Source organism: Thalassophryne amazonica, chromosome 5 (assembly GCF_902500255.1).
Source record: "Thalassophryne amazonica chromosome 5, fThaAma1.1, whole genome shotgun sequence".
Lineage (NCBI taxonomy): Eukaryota > Metazoa > Chordata > Actinopteri > Batrachoidiformes > Batrachoididae > Thalassophryne > Thalassophryne amazonica.
This window is the reverse complement of record NC_047107.1, coordinates 49525791-49543618: the sequence shown is the minus strand read 5'-3', so window position 1 is coordinate 49543618 and position 17828 is coordinate 49525791. Positions and strand designations below refer to the sequence as shown.

Here is a 17828-nt window from a genome sequence, read left to right as displayed (position 1 = left end):
CTGAGCTAAATTACTTTCTTCAAACAAGCCCTGAGGTTTTTGGCAGAGGTGTGCTCTCCTATGAGTGCTGTTTTATCCAGACTCAGTGGATGTGGGGGGGCTGCTCTCCCCACACACAGCAGGCAGAGAGCCGCGGAGGAGCCGCGCGGATCCGGATCAGACCGGGCTCCAACTCAAACGGCTGCACTTCGCCTCAACTTAAACCAGACGAACAATGATGATAATGACCGACGGAAGCCCGAGGTGACCACTTTTCACTGTCAGGATTTGATTCATGAAACAAACGGCGGTGTGGCGGATTTTTGCGTGGATTTCTAAGAAGGATTTCTCAGCGGTTATTTCGGTTATCCTGGCGGCGCTGTGACGTCACTGAGGCAGGAGCCAGCAGAGGAGAGGTTCGCTGCCCCATGTCGCTCTGAAACACATCCCGGTAAGCAGAGCTTCTCCACTTTAACCCGCTTGTGTGTGTGTGTGTGTGTGTGTGTGTGTGTGTGTGTGTGTGTGTGTGTGTGTGTGTGTGTGTGTGTGTGTGTGTGTGTGTGTGTGTGTGTGTACAGCGGCGAGGAGCCTCTTTATTGTCACATATTGACGGGGTTTTTGTGTGTGTGTGTGTGTGTGTGTGTGTGTGTGTGTGTGTGTGTGTGTGTGTGTGTGTGTGTGTGCGCGCGCGTGCGTTTTTTTGTTTATTTGGTCCAGGCTGCTCTCTTTGTCTTGTAGCCCGACTGCATCTTGGTCGCACAGTCAGACGTCCTCCTCCAGCACACACACACACACACACACACACACACACACACACACACACACACACACACACACACACACACACACACACACACACACACACACACACACACACACACACACACACACACACAGGGCTTCCCTGCCGTCCACATCTGCATCACTGTGTTTAATTCAGTGTGAGAGGGAGAAGACCTGATCAGCACCAAGGAGGGGATTCCTCTGCATACCCCCATAGCAACCCATAATAAAACCGCGTGTGTGTGTGTGTGTGTGTGTGTGTATGTGTGTGGTTCCAGTTTCCCCTGAGTGGACCTGCAGAGTGCACCTCTGCCGGGACATTTATAGCCTCGGGCTGGAACACAATAAGACGCTAATAGTGTCCCCGTGTGTCTCAGCAGTGACTGACCACAGCTCGAGCTGCAGAGGAGGGGGTCCCAGTGTGGCGGCACAGAAGCCATGGGGAAGGACTACTACAAGACCCTGGGCATCCCCAAGGGCTCCAATGAGGAGGAGATCAAGAAGGCTTACCGGCGCATGGCGCTGCGCTTCCACCCCGACAAGAATAAGGATGCCAACGCCGAGGAGAAGTTCAAAGAGATCGCCGAGGCCTACGAGGTACTCAGTGACCCAAAGAAGAGGGTCGTCTACGACCAGCTTGGAGAAGAAGGTGAGAAAAGGGGACTTATGCCTGGTTCTGTGTAATAGGGGAGGATCAGGGGTCAGTGGGTGCAGGCAGGGCGGCATTTACTGCTCGGTAAGTAAAGCACTGTTTAACAAACATTACGATGGATTAACTTATTATTGAAACAGCTCAAGAATAGACTCAGAATTGAATTCTCAAGGTGGACGCCACATCACTTCCAGCACAGGGGAGATTCCAAAGGTGGGAATTGTACTTCCGTGACTGGCCACTCAGTAAAAACACCCTCAGGCTGTATTGTGTATTGAAATGAGCTGGTTTGGTTTTGTCTCTAACTTCCTTCTATCAGCCATCTGACTGGAACAATGAGAAATTAACCATTGTATATTAAATTGACTTTATTGACGAGTCTGACCCCTTTCAAAAGTGACCAAATTACATGCATTTGTACTGAGTTCAGCGTTAGTTTCACAGACCAAAAAACAGCCACTAAAGGGCGCTGTAGTAATGCCCGACCTTGAGAATATGACACTAAATCTTTGGCGTAGAGCTACAACTAATCCTGTCATTTGTGATTCATCTACTGAGTATTTTTATAACCAATTTATCCATGACTAACACACAATCCTTCAACCATGTTTAATCCATATTGGCTCATAACTCTGAGTAGAAGAGGTATGACCTTGAGTTTGCCATTTCAAGATCATCAAAATTCCAAGGTCATAGTAATTGTAGATGTGTCTTTAACAGATTCCTCAACATAGCCATTCTAAATAAGTTTGACCTTTCAAGGTTACCCAAAATCAAATTCCTATGACAGACAAAAAGGTCATATATGACTCCATATTAGTTCCTAATCCTAACCATAGGTGTATCAATCAATCAATCAATCAATTTTTTTTTTATATAGCGCCAAATCACAACAAACAGCTGCCCCAAGGCGCTTTATATTGTAAGGCAAGGCTCCTCTCAGGAAATAAGTACTGAGCAAGGACTTTCACCTCGTCCTGTGATTGTCGTTTGAGTTTCTCAAAATCACTTTGCCTTTGTCTGACCTGCAGTCATTCGAGCAGGTTTGGTCCTAATTAATCAAAACCCTTTGCATTAATTTGTTCACAAATGAAAAGACGGACAGATGCAAAAAAAACAAAACAACGGAAAACAATACCGCTGCATGTGTTACCGCTGCATGTGGGTGTAAATATACCCAAGAGACTTCACCACAGTAATTATATAATGGGTTTTTTTTTTAATAATGGTATCTGTAGCTGAATTTAAGAACCATTCATATTATTGATTGTTCTATGGATTGTTATTTTTTATTACAATTGGGTGATTAATAATTTAGTCTGCAAAAACAAGAATTTTCTGGGAGTGAGCCCCAAAATGCCAATCAATACTTCAACCAATACTGCATTGTTGTCTGGCCAACCTTTGGAGCCAGTTCACCGTTACAGATCTACATTGCCAAGTAGGGACCTTGTTGTGTCCAACACCAGAAAAATTGCAGAAGCAGTGCACAGTGGAAGTAATTTTGAGCCTGGAAGCTTTTCCCTTCAATTATCAGGTCGTGTAAGATTAATGGAGTTAGTTTCCATAAGTAACGCAGTAAAAACTATTGAATATTCAGCTCTGACATCTTGGGGCCTGATACAAGTGAGGACCGGCGAACCTGCTATTTTGGGCCGTGTTGGCATCTTTCACCCTGCAAAACAAACTAAAGACCAACAGCCCTATCAAGTTGCTCATGAAGCCTTGTTGCTAATCAGAGGATCCTGGAGGTCACTGCTGCTTGTCTAATATTAATATATAAGATGTATTTAAAGACAGCAGTTGCATGAGCTTTCTATGTCCTAAAATTCAGTTGCGTTGCTCGATATTTGGTGTAAAAATTGGCATTGTTGGTTTTGTCTGTTATTTTGTTGGGGTTCAAGCCCGTCACTCAGCCACAACATTAAATCCAATGAATCAGCTTCAATGTGCAGCAGAAATGAGTCATAAATGTCACTGTATTACAATGCTGCTGGTTCATTTGATCGCCTAAAAAGTTTGTATCATCCACAGGCCACACAAATGTGCAACAGTGATACATGGACTGCAGTTCTGTGGCACTTCTCCATCTGATTCGGCCGCACATAGCGCTTTGCAATGATGCCTCACACTCACACACTCGCATACCAGTGTCAGTGTGCTGCCAGACAAGGTGATCCAGTGGGAACAACTTGGGTTGGCAGGACCTTGCTCAAAGGCACACTGGTAATAGCTAGTTCTGCTAGTTGGGGAGTGACACAGTTCAGTGGGTGTAGGCACATTTGGGAATTGAACCGTGGATATTCTTGTTACAAGTTGTTGAAACCTCCAGGTTACCACCTCCCCTGTGCAGAAATAAAATCTGTCTTTAAGAAGGAAGCCGCTACCCTGTCCAGATTATCAGGACTGATATAGTTTTAATTTTGGTGTCAGATTATTCCCACCATACAAAACTTTTTCCTTCAGAATAATTTCTCTCTCACCATATCAGCTGAGATTCTTTATACTTTAAGTTCATCTTACACGTGACAATACAGAATTGCTGACCTGTTACTGAAATACAGCAGGGGCCAATGTCATTGGGGTCAAATGTTAAAACTGGTGTTTGTGGTCATTTTCAGTGAAAAAAAATGTAAAGCTTTCAACTGAGCCAGTAACTTTGGTTTTGTGAGTAATTTAAGCCTAAGATCTGTTCTATAGCCTCAGTGGTTACTGAAATCAAGTAGTAGATAAATGTGGTAATTTTTGGCCATTTCCATGGTAACACTTAAGTTTTCGACAAAGTGTTCCATCAGAGACTCTAGAAACATGTCTTACAAATAATTTAAGGTCAGAATGATCTTAATCAAAATTCTTCATCAAGATCAAAATTTCAGTCGCGATAAAGTGTATGTTAGCTGGTAACAAACATGTTTGTTTCCGTGCATTAGTGGACAGATTGTGCGGCAATCATTCTGTGAATAGCAGCTTTCCCTTTAGTTTGAATTTGTGGGTGTTTAGTGCGTGTATCCATTTAGATCAGTGCATGTGTGACGTGCACTGTTTGGTGATCAGTGATGCTGTGGGATATTTCCCGCCCACGTGGTTCTCTCTGTTGGAACCCACACGCAGCCTTTTCTGGACGCTGTCCAGCGTCTGGTATCTGAGATCACAGTGGGCGTTTGACTGCGTGCACGCACACATGATGTCTCATGTTCGTCTCTGCCTCTTTCAGGTTTGAAAACAGGAAGCGGCAGCTCTTCTGGTGCTCCAGGCAGCTCATCCTACCACTACACCTTCCATGGAGATCCCCACGCCACCTTTGCATCCTTCTTCGGTGCCTCCAATCCCTTTGACATGTTTTTTGGTTCGAACCGCCACAGTCGCTCCAATGGCTTCTCCTTTCACAATGATCACAGCAACGAAGCAGATCAGGATATGGACATGGATGAGGACGAGCCACTTGGGCATTTTGGGAGACAGTTTGGCTTTCCCGCTGGGATGAATAATGGCTTCCCAGGTGAGGGTCGCAGGAGGAGGGGCGTACCGTCAGAGCGCCTGGGGACCGGCCGAAAGCAGCAGGACCCTCCGGTGATTCATGAGCTGAAGGTCTCACTGGAAGAGATCTTCCAAGGCTGCACAAAGCGCATGAAGATCACCCGCCGCCGGCTGAATCCGGATGGACGGAGCATGAGGACAGAGGATAAGATCCTCAACATTGTCATCAAGAAGGGCTGGAAGGAGGGCACCAAGATTACGTTCCCTAGGGAGGGGGACGAGACTCCCGAGAACATTCCCGCTGACATCGCCTTTGTGCTTAAAGACAAAGGCCACGCCCACTTCAAGAGAGATGGTTCCAACATCATCTATAACTGCAAGATCACTCTAAAAGAGGTGTGTCTGTCACATTCTTTTTATCTGCCTGTTTGTGTTGGTAGTCTAGTTGAGGTAGGAGGTTTGATGCCCACTGCAGTAAGCCTTAAAAAAATCCAACGCAGCTGTATGGAACTGAACCAAAAATAGCTTATTCCTTTAGCTCCACTGGTGTGCTCATGCTGAGGTGTAACTGCAGTTTAAAGGTTGGATTATGTGCCAGGTGGAAAGCAGATTGGGCGGTGTGTGTTTCCGGAGGGCAGAATCACTGAGTATTTTCTCTTTATCGCTGCAGTGTGACAGAAGCAGCAGGAATCTAGTGTCCTTCTGAGACTGGCTTGGAGCTGTCGTACACCTCTTAGATGTATATCCATAAACACAGGCGGGCACGCACAGGGATAAAAATGCATCACGCTAGCATCTTCAAGCCGATTTGCAAACACCATCAGTTGAAGATAGATTGTAGTGAGACAGTGGTGACACTCTGCACTGCTATTATTGTGACTGGCAGCACATTTAATTAGCTGCTCCTGCAAGGGCATTGGGTCCAGCTCAGCTATGGTCTGTTATGTTTGAAACAGCGCTGACACTCTGTGGCCTGCTCGCTGCATGTCCAACTTAATGACAGGTGCTCCGCAAGTGATGGAAATGTCAACTCTGCACAGTTTTCTTCTAAAAACATCGGTGACTCATAAATCTCTGCAGCCCGTCCACAACAGAGAGACATCAGGGGTTTGACATGGCACAGCACTCGATGGCGAGAGTGAGTTTTAATATATATGATTATATTAAAATCAGCACTGCAGAGTCAGTGCAGAACTCCCAAAGCTGCTGTGCTGTTTGGTGCTCCAGCTAAATATACACCTACATTATCAGTGATTTAAAGTAGAGACTGAATGATATATTTTGAGGGGCGACACCAAAATGAGGGAGTAAAACATGTGTAATACCCATGTATCTGCTGATATATAGATTTAAAAATGGCAATGATTTCTAATATTTTATTATCATACACTTATGACAAAGAAATATCATCTGGGCTTGATGTTTTACAGTTTAAACATGGACTTCATTATAAATAACTATAAATATAACCAACAACCAACTAACGTATGTTATCCTGCCTTAATTTCACTTGGCAGTCACCATGTCGCATTGCATAAAACAGACTTCTTGCCTATTTTGGCCCTGCATAGCCAGTGGCATAGTGACCACTCATCTGTTGTCACTGTAATACGCCCACTCTGACTGAAGCTAAATAGCAGCTGGTTGCTGTACCTCTGTTGCTTGTAGCTAGTGTGACCAAGGGGTGATGGGGTCCCAGCAATGCGTGACAGCATTGAAAATAGTTTTGTCAGATCGCTCACTGGTGGAAAAACTACATAACCACACAACTTCCAGTAGCCAAAGTGTTTTCTGCATTGTTTATTTGGCGAAATAAAAGTTTTTAATTCCGCAAAAAATTGTGCCAATACCAGTATGTTCATGAAAGGCTCATATTGATATTGGTTGGGCTCCATCTGTGTATTTATCCATTTCATCCATTCAATCCTTTTGTATCCTTCCCATCTGTCAGTGCAAGACAGTCCATTCATCCATTTCCAATCCATCCATACATTATTTCCATGAATTATTGAATTCATCCATTCAGTCCATTTACCTGTCTGCACTTCCAATCTATCATCCTTGATGTAGCCTTTCATTGATCTAATCTGTTACTTCAATCATTCATCTAATCATTTCTATCCATCCATCTATCTGTATACAACTAATGTTGCAGCTGTTTATTTCATCATCGGCTGTCACTCATTGCTGAGTAGGACGGCAACTTCTTTAGTGCAACAGATGAGAGAGTTGGGAGCTGTTGAAGCAAGTGAGGAGACTCTGATCGCAAGATGCTGGTTTGTTGTTTGGTGTCTTTGTCCAAGCGGCCGTCGATCATCTTGAGTGACTGACTCACATGGTGGCGCCAGGTCATTCATTCTTAAGCATCCTTCTACCATTTTGAGATGCTGATATTGCAAGCCTTGCCTTCAGGTGCCATTTTAGGCCATCTTGATGCGCAGCTTGGACCGGCCAACTCTCTTCTTCCCTTCTCTGAGCTTGCCATAGAAGACTGCCTTGGGTAATCGGGAGTTGGTCCATATGTACTACATGGCCTATCCATCTAAGCTGGTTCTGGGTGAAAAGGGCTTCAACGCCGGGGTTTTGGGTCACTGTCTCACCTCTGGATTCAAGACTCTGTCACTCCAGTGGATTTTCAGCAACTGCCTGAGCTGAAACATCTGAGTGCATTACAGTCTCTGGTTGTGGCGGGAGTACAGGATGCAGGTCTCTGGTGAGTACAAGAGACATGGCAGGTCAACCGCACGGTATACTTTGCACTTGGTTTGATGTCTGATGCCAGGGCGGTTCCACACTGTGGTGCAAAGGTTGCTGAAGGCAGCAGAGGCTGCGCTGACCCGCTTCTCCACTTCTTTCTCCGGGCTATTATCCTGGGAGAGTGTGCTGCCCAGGGAGGTGAAGTGCTTGACAGAGGTGAGGCTGTTTCCATGAAGGAGAATGAGTTGAGCTGTGGAGGATGAGTTCCTAGAGCAAGCTGGAACATGACTTCTATCTTGGTGACATTGATAGTCACATCAAGGTTGGAGGCTGCAGCCTTGAAGAAATTGAAGATGCTCTGGAGCTCCTCTGTGGAATGAGATACCATAGCAGCACCGTCTGCATAGAGCTGTTCTTTTGCACAGATGGTCCATTTTCTTGTGTTAGCTTTCAGGTGTTGTGTTGAAGGGCTGGCCGTCTAAGCGGGTGGTGAGATACACCCGTAGAGGCAGAGAGTTCCAAGACTGCTGTGATGTACAGAGAGAAGAGAGATGATACAAGTACACACACCTGCTTCACACTTTGGTTGACGCTGAACTTGACAGATGTCAAACCTCCGACAGAGGCCATCATGCCGGTGTGCAGTTGATCGATCAAGCTTGCATCCATATTTCCTCAGCAGAGCCTAGAGGCATTGTCTGTTGACTGTGTCGAACGCCTTCATGAAATCAATGAATATGATGTACAAGGGCCTGTGTTGCTCAGCTGATGTCTCCTGCAGCTACCGAAGGGTGTCAACTGTTCATCTTGAGCTCCTGAATCTGCACTGGGATTCTGGGAGAACTGTATCCAGGATGAGTTTAATTCAGTGTAGGTTGACTGTATTTTTCCTGCAATGGACAGAGAGAGATACCTTGATAGTTGCCACAGATTTGAATATTTCCTTTTTTCTTGTAGATTGGGATGACACATGCAGCCTTGAAATCCTGAAGGATCTTCCTCTCCTCCCGTATGTTGGTTAGCACGTCAAACAGAGCACCGTGGATGTCATCTCCACCTTTTTGATAGATCTCAGCTGGAGTTCCATCTGTGCCGGGGGCTTTGTTGCTTGCTAGGGACTTCACTGCAACTTTTACTTCATCAAAAGTGAGGGGTTCATCTGCACTTGACTGGATGGGATGATGGGGGATTCTTTCTAGAGCTGAGGGATCAGCATCAAATCTTTGGATCTGATGCTGAGCAGATCAACCTCTCAAAGTGTTCTTTCCAGCAGTGTAATATCTTGTTCCCTTCATTAAGTACAGTAGTGCCATCAGCAGAAAGGATTGGGTTTGAGTGAGATCTTTCTGGTCTGTAGATGGTTTTTAGAGCTTGGTAGGGCCCTCTTATATCACCTTGGTCAGCCAGGGTTTGGATATCTTCTGCTTTGGTGTCCCACCATGTGTCTTCCATGAGTCGGAGTTCTCTTTGGAGCATGGCCTTGCCCTGGGTGAAGTTTTCTTTAGCTCTGGGCCAGTCCAGATTAGCCATGTAGGTCTGACATGCCTTCCTCTTCTGCTGAATGAGTTTATTGATGGCTTCATCATTGTCATTGAATCAGTCAGCATTCCACTGTTTCGGGTGGCCAAGTTTCTCTTTCACCAGGGTATAGAGGCAAGACTTGAAGTTGGTCCATCTCTGTTCTGCAGTGAAGATATCACTTGTATTGTAGTTGTTGTAGAATTCAGATGACAGCTCTGATCTTATCGCTGCATCCTTGAGTTTGCTAACATCAAGCATTTTCATCAGTTTTGGGGCTGTTTTCCTCCTTGGAAAGTGAATTGCAGCTTTCATCTTTCATCTGATCATGTAGTGATCTGTGTCACTGATGTTCTTCTGACTAACCAGGATGCAATCTAGCAGGTGCCAGTGCCCTGATCTTGGGTGCTTCCATGAAAAGAAATGATGGCCGTGAAGAAGATGTTTGTGACAGAGAGTTGATACTCACTGCACAGCTGAAGAAGACGCTTCCATTGCTGTTGTAGGAGCCATGATTGTGCTTCCCTAGAACTTCAGGCTAGGATGCCCAGTTGGTTCCAACCATGGCATTGAAATCTCAAAGGACTACCATTGAGCACATTCGGAGACTGGACCTCAGGGTGGTTTTAAGTTGCTTGTAGAATGCATCAATGTCAGCCTGTGGGTTGTCAAGTGTTGGTGTGTAAACGCTGAGTAGGTTCAAGTGTGTGGTGCTAGAGACTGCAAAGTGAAGAGTCATCAAATGGTCTGAGACCAGTTTTGGCTTTTCTGATATCTGGTTGAGGAGGTGGTTTGAGATTGTGAAACATGCTACAAAAGAGCCTTGGAGAGCAGAGCATTGTGGAGGGCCAGACCAGAAGAAAGTGTGAGAGCTTTCATATTGTCTGATAGTCTCATCTCTAAGAGTGCTGCTATATCAATGTTGTAGGCTGCCAATTCCTTGCAGAGCAAAGGTGTTTGTTGCTTGGGGATTGTTGGGTTCAAGTCTAGAAGAGTTCTCATGTTCCAACTCGCAAGATTGAGTTTTTTAGTCCTTGATTTGTGCCCACATAAGTTGGAGCCCTGCTGACTGTGGGTGGCCAGCCAGATTAGGAGGTGGGTGAGCCTTTTTTACCTTGTGTTTTCTTGAGACGTCCTTGGATTGAGGTAGGCGGGGCATCCCTAAATAGGGATGCCTGGACCCAGGAAGGACATTGGGACACCGCCATCCTCAGTGTGACCACGACCATCACTGCTGAGTTGCGCAAATGCAAGTGCTTATTACCAGTTTTAAGGTTCTCAAACCTGCCAGCGCTGCAAGGGGACTTGTTGCTTTGCGACTTGGTGAAGTTGTCTATGGGGCCTGCACAAAGTTTTTATGGTGGCAGGAGCATTGTACGGGTACTCTCACCACCCTCTGGGTTACTGGCTGAGGATCCATGTCACAGGAAGGTTCCGGATGGCCTGAACAAACAGTAAGTGCCCCGCAGTATCAGTTAAAACTGATAAGAATGTTGGTGGGCACTTCTGGGAAGATTCCTAGGTGCCCACCTATGATAATGCCACCTGCTGCCATGGCCTTCTACAGTGTCAGCTGAAAGGCTGGTAATACTTGCTGACCACTACTATGATTACATCACACATGCTTGAACAAGCAGATCCACCACCTACGTCCATGGCTTTGCTATTTATCCCATAGTTGGAGATTACACGATTGTCGGGCAGGGACATCACCCCTTGAGGCGAGCTATGGCTCACCCCGTGCACTCACAAATAAATGTTTAAATGTTTATTTATATCATCAATTATTCTACAACCTATTGTTCCACTAGCTGGTTAATTGTTTTACATTTTCTTATTTTTTAATTGTTTTACTTTTTCTTACTTTTCTAGTTTCTTTAAGCCCAACTAGAGAAAGCGCTGGCCTAAGCATTAGAGAAGCGGGCTTATGACCACAGTGTCAGTGGTTCAATTCCAGACAGGAGAATTGCTAAGGAAAGGATCTTAATTCCCATTGTGCTGCTGGTGTGCAGTTGACAAGGAGTACCACCGTAATGCCAAGATTATGTAACGTTAATATACGTATGGTGTTATTTCATGCAGTGCTTGGTTGTATCAAACGCCAAAAAATGAGTAAATTAGATAGCAGCTAACGCTACAAACAAAGCTTACTTATTTGTCTCACTAGGATCCTCTGTGGCTTCTTCAACGGAGCGTTGTAGCCCAGCCATTTCTATGGGTAAGGATGCAGTGGTGTGGGTTTTTCTCCACAAAATGAAAAGAACAGACATAGGGACGTTTGGTTGATTTTTCAAATTCAGCGCCTTTAGCCAGCACCGGAGATCCTCGTCTTTTGATGGAGGAGGGAACAAGTTAAATGCTGGTCCACAGCACTCAGATCTCTCCTTTCCATGTTCAAAACATCGTTGTGAAAGCGATAATTTCCTCTTCTTCCAGTTGTTGTGGCACCCACGAACTGAACAATTAATGCTGCTCATGTTTGGACACTTCTAGCGTACCCCCAAAAACAAAGGCCACTCTGAAGGACCGATAAGGGAATCGTTAAGCAAAAAGGCTATTGATGTTGATGGATCAAATCATTTCTTAAGGATACCCGAAAAGAACTGGTTCCCGACACGCAACCCTAACAGCAACATGCATTTTTGTTGTTGTTGTTGTTTTTTAATAAAACTCACATTAAAGACTCACGATTATCTTAGTTAAACACCTAAATACATATTTTGGTTGAACTCACCTCCATAACGACGTAATGTTGCAAACAAGTTGCTTGTTGCTTGTCCACTCCACCACCCGCAAATGCTTGTTTACACTGACAACAAAATCTCGGCCTTCCCAGCGAGAATGTGATTACGTGCAAGATTTGACACTGTAAAAGCATCAGTATAAGAAATGAAATCTTAATCTCGCTTGCTCAGTCTGTACAGGAATATCAGACCTTGGTGTTTTTCACACAGACGGAGCGTTAGCGATATTTTCCCGTACACACCTCACGCTCAGTTAATAATCCTTTATTATGTAGTTTTAAAATAGTTTAAACCAACTTATTTGTGTAAAGCTAATTGATACTACTTGCCCCCCAAACAATTATACGCAAGTACTTGTAATCATGAGTTCAGTTAAATCTGTGGAGAGAACCATCGATCACGATTATCCATCAAAAGAGCGCTGTATGATCAGCTCACACACTCCTAATACTGATGGGTTAAAATGCCTGAGTCCATAGTGCTTTGGCTGTTGGGGGATTTCCTCATCTTATCTGATTCTTATTGGCAAAGGGGTGATGTGAGGAGTTCAGTCACGCAGCAGCTGCCTCAGAATTTTCCAGGCGTGACGTCAGCCTCCTTTTGTCCACAACACATATTAGACAGTAATTCAGCTTCAGACTGTGACTGAGATGACTGGCTCATCATCTCCTCCTTATGAACAGTCCCATTCACTATCACAAGCCTGACACCCGAATACAAGTTGCCATGACACTCCACACGCTGCCAGCTGATGTGACAGATTGCAAAAGCCTGAGATCAGACACAAAAGCTCTGAACGCACAGGCACACACAAACTGTGTGTATATGTTGCATTCTTTTATATTCATTGCGCCTGTGGGCTCCTCTTACCTGACCTTGAAAAAAATGAACCAGAACATGTGATCTATGCATGTTCTGCCACTGCATGTTGCGTTAAAACAATTATTTACTTAATTATTTAACATAAAAATAACTGCCAACTATTCTGACAATGAAATCCTTTAAATAATGCATCAGAAAACAGTGACAAATGTTTGTTTGGTCCACCTACTCAAATATGAGGATTGACTCCATATTATTTTTATTTTTTTACTTTTTGCCTTCAGCAACTACCAGAGAAAGTTGTTTTCAACCTTGCCTGTTTACACAGTAGCACAGAAGTATCAGCAACATTTTGTTGCCATATGGACCTGGGGTCAGGGTTCAAAGGCAGATCCACATCTGATTTTATTTAAACACTGTGAGACGGGTTTTTGTTTGATCTCTTTTTGGGTAGTTTAAGATCTGGCTTTATGACATTATGAATATCACCACACATCTGGTAACAATCAGAATTCGGACTTGGAGCAGACGTTCACTAGCCTGGTGTAGCGGCTTGCTCTGCATTGTGTTTGATTCCTCCCTCTCACTCCCCTCGGGTCGCAATCTCACAATCTCCGGCATGGGAGGCGGACACTCTGACCAGTCTGCTAAAACCTGGGCTCTGGCCTGAGTGGCCAGAGTATCCTTTGGCTGTGGGGGGGAGTGAGGCCTATTGACTACCACATGCACAGCGACTCCTTCTGGCCTCCATCTCACTGTCACAGCTGAACTAATTCTCAAAGTTTATTCCAGGGGAATCATAATTCATTTCCAGGGGACAGTATCATCGGATGCAGACAAAAGTGCCTCTGGATGGTATTGGACAGACATTCATCCAATCAGAGCAACGAAGGATGTGATGTAGGCAGAGCGACAACAGTGTCAACAAACATGTAAAGATGGCGTGCGGCATGTTGATGAGTGGTTGTTGTCAGTTTTGCCATAAAAAGCTGAAAGTCTGAACATGAAATCAAAAATCGGTTTCCAAAAAACTTTATGATGTCAGCACTTCTCAATGAGTGATCGCACAAAGCCCGCCCCCTATATGAGCTAAACGGTTGCGATTGGCTTGGCCTGTTTTCAGCCAGGAGGAAACAGCCATGAATAATAAAAATGTTGATTTTGATGTATTTAAAGCCAAAAAAAAAAAAAAAATTGTGATGTAAAACAATGTAAAATATGTTTCAAATGGTCTGAAATATTAAATCAGTGCATTGTTCTTGTGTAGAAAACTTTAAATACAGTCAAGCTCCAAACTACACCCTGGACCTGCATACTTCCTGCTGTCCAACAGAGGGGCTTAAATGTGCATCTATAGGTAGTTGTGACATCATAAGGAAGGCTGAAATCTTATTCCGCTCCATTTTATTCCATTTTATCCCACACATTCAATTCAACACTCAGCCGAAAGCGGTATACAAACACACCATTTTGCACATAGCTTTAAATACATCAAAATCAACATTTTATCATGAAATAAAGCAATTTGAGTTATTATGAAAGCTTAGATAAATAAACTATTTGTTGTTATTGCTATTAACGCAATTCTTCAAAGTGCTTTTAAGATGTCAAAACCTGTCACTTTACATCAAGAATCCCTGCATCCAGTTTTGATTTTATTGTGAAAGTTCTGACCAGAAATAACAATTCGTATCTGCACTTTGGTGCTTCTTTCTGGATGTAGTCTGGCTCAGTGCTAACTTTCGTACACCACACTGTCTTCTGTTCACACACAAAAAAAAGCACCATCTCCAAGATGAATGGTGAGTCCAGTGAGCATTACCCTAATTTTGTCACAGCCAGTCACTGCTTGCTTAATTTTTGGGGAGTGGAAAAGTCTGGACAGCACTTTTCTTGACTGATTTAATGACACGATCTGTGCAATATGTGCCAAAGTACATGTTCTCTTATGTAAGACTTTTAGAATTGCCCTAGTCAGACTACAGTTTAAGTAGCGACACGTATTTTAATTAGTCATAATTACAGTGTGATTTGTCACAGTGATTATTTAATCCTCTCCCTCCCAACTCTTCTGTATTTTGCTGCACGGTGAAGACCGATGATTAAGTTGTGCACATATCATTCAACACAGAACCTACTGTGGATAAACTGTATCTGCATGAATTACCGACCAATTCCCATTTAGTCAAAATGGAGGCTTGCTATTGTCAAGACATGAAGTTTGTAAAATGTGTAAAAAAAGACTATAATTTGCCTGCCGGAAGAGGATTAACATTGTCCAATTACAACTGTGATGCAGAGAGATAACTTAGGAAGCCACCAAATACATATTGACAAGTCAGAATGACAATTCGGGGGTATAGTTTACAGTGTCAACCAATAATTATTTCATCACTGGTTAATTTGTCATTTATTTTAAAGAACCAAAAACTTTACTCGGTAAAGTGAGAACGGTGAAGAATGAGTGAACTCAGAGAGCTGTGCTGACCGAATGGGTTGCCATAAAAAATATGGTGTTACCGAAATCCAAGCAGGTTGAGCCAGGTCACCTGGACACGAAGCTTTTCTAAATGAAGAGTGAAACGTCTTGAATGACTAAACAAATCCAGTTGACCTGACTCAATCTACTTGAATACCATGACCAAGATGCCTGAGAGTCCCCACAGGCAGCTGTTATAGGAAGTGACATCACTGTTGCATTCAAAATCTTTTGCCATTTGCTGTCTTAGGATGGAGTGTGGAGTTATAGATGGCACATGACATCATGAATGTAAAATGATTATATTCCTTTTTTTTTACAAGCTCTGTTTATGTTTGCTTTCTTTTATATATATATATATATATATATATATATATATATATATATATATATATATATATATATATATATATATATCACAGACCTCTGTGCATGTATGTCTATATTTTTTTCTTTTTCTTTTTCTTTGTGTCCTGCCAGCCCATGTGACAAACCCTCCAACTATGTACAAGCTCAGCCAGTTCCTGCCTCGCTTGATTAGCCTCGGCTATGAGACAGCTGCTAAAATTAGTTCCTTGTATAGCCCCTCCAGTTTGACACACTTGCACACACACACAAATACACTAACAGGAAACACAAGGATGATAAACTATCCAACGCCAAATGATTTATTTCCATTCGGATGCTTGACTTTCTGCCTTTTTCACACAAACGTAGGAACATTTCTATTTTGTGGAGACATGAAGTCATACAGATATTCATGGCTTTGGTATTTTTTTCTTCCATATATGAACCCTCTCCATCTCTTCCTCTCCTCTGCAGGCGCTGTGCGGCTGCACGGTTAGCATTCCCACACTGGAAAACCGCATCATCTCCCTACCTTGTCATGACATCATCAAGCCAGGGATGGTGAAACGACTCAGAGGGGAAGGCCTGCCACTGCCTAAGAACCCGTCGCAACGTGGTGACCTCATCGTAGAGTTTTCGGTGCGTTTTCCTGACAGGATCCCCCCTCAGTCCAAGGAGATTATCAGACAGCACCTCCCCCAGTCATAGGAGGACCCCTCCCATCCTTCAGCTCTCCACTCAGTCGGTCAAACGTACTCGCGCACACCCCCCACTCGGCCGTTCTGTTGAAGGCTTCCCCCTCATGCTGCCATGCACAAATGCACACACCATTAAGCTGTCTGTGGAAATGTCACAGTGGGGCAGTGACTGACTCCGGGATGAACAAGTGAAATCAACATCATGATTATTTGGTTTGTATTTTGGCCCAAACCCGATGCGGTGCAGTGGCACTGGTGGCTTCAGCACAGTGTTTGCTTTTCCTTCTTTTCTTGTGTGTTTTTACAGTTTTCTGTCCCATCCAGCTCTCTTACCCTCATCCACCTTTTTGTGATATGATGACGTGTGAAGTATTTTTAAAAAGCATTGTTTTCTGAGATTTTGTTTTCCAAAATGATGCTTCAGGCAGAATTATTTATTACATGCAGCGTGTTCAGTACATAGTCCGGGCTTGCCATATCTCACCCTGCCCGCTTCTTTTCTCGTGCTTTAAGTCTAATGAAGCCGTTATGCTTGAAGTCTTTGTTCAGCTTCATGCTGCAGACACCTAAAAGTTGTTCATTTGCCAAATGATAATAGTATTTCTCAGCTGTGTCGGAAAATCTTGGAATGACAATCAAATAACCGAAAAGCAGGATGTTTTCGCTGCACAAAATAAGGGTGCTTTCTCTCTGAGCTATGCGGCTGATCTGAGCCTGGCTCACCCTCTGTAGAACAGTTAGGTGCCTTAGCCCAGTGTCATAACACACATAACACTCTACTATCCAACCAGCCATATTAGTTTCCCTAATGACCACGCCCTATGCTGTATGACATCACCACTGGGTGCTGATCATTTCAAAGTCAAAACCAGGACGTAAACAATGTCATGTACTTAAGAAAGGATGAACATTGACTTTTTATTAATAAATAAATAAATAAGTGGAAGAATTTTTGCCAGTGCACCCTTGCAAAGTGCTGCACAGTACAGGTTGGATTTGCCAGAAGGATAACGTGATTTTTAATCTCTGGGAAGTTCATCTTTGTTGTGTAAATTCTGCTTTTACTTGTGCCATTCAAAAGGCATGTCTTGGTGCTAATGTCCTGTGTAACATCTGCATGTCAAACTTTACATTAGAGGGTTTTTTGAATGTATGTCGAAGAGGTTTTGTGATTTTTTTTTTTTTGCAGGAGCCTGTAAAAACTGTCCATCTGTTTCTACTGTAGTTTATAGTGACATCGATGTGTGGTTTCTGCATCTGTCCCTTTTACATTGTACTCTGTGTATGCAGTACTGTGCAAAAATGATACTGTAAAAATACCCCCCCCCCAAAAAAACAGTTTCATGTAACCACTCTTAAATTTAAGACTACATCCTTTTGTAAGAAAAGCATGCTGATCCATTAATCACTTTGGTGCAGTCACCTTGTTTGCTAACGACTAAACCCCATTTGTTGTCTTTGTGGGATTATGCAGTGAGCTATAAAGCTGAGGGGTAATCACTTTGGAAAGACTAAATTCTCTCTTTTCACTGGAATACAATTGGAGATAAACCCATCAAAGATGGCGTATAGTCCGTATACTATTTACACGGCACTGTGCAAAAGCTGGGTTCGTGCTACCTATTAGCCAC

At 43.6% G+C, this 17828-nt stretch overlaps 1 protein-coding gene across 4 annotated transcripts; it reads left to right on the top strand.

The window, feature by feature from the left end:
- Positions 1-294: 294 nt before the first annotated feature.
- dnajb5 (DnaJ heat shock protein family (Hsp40) member B5) lies at positions 295-17532 on the top strand. Of its 4 annotated transcripts, none has more exons than XM_034170166.1 (4): positions 295-430; positions 1143-1411; positions 4629-5287; positions 15974-17532. In XM_034170166.1, exons 2-4 carry the CDS (start codon positions 1201-1203, stop codon positions 16205-16207), a joined length of 1104 nt encoding a protein of 367 aa, XP_034026057.1. In that variant the 5' UTR covers positions 295-430; positions 1143-1200; the 3' UTR covers positions 16208-17532. The 4 variants fall into 4 exon arrangements, with proteins under 4 accessions (XP_034026057.1, XP_034026053.1, XP_034026056.1 ...); XM_034170162.1 differs by having other exon boundaries at positions 1140-1411; XM_034170165.1 differs by having other exon boundaries at positions 329-430; positions 1063-1411.
- Positions 17533-17828: the final 296 nt, after the last annotated feature.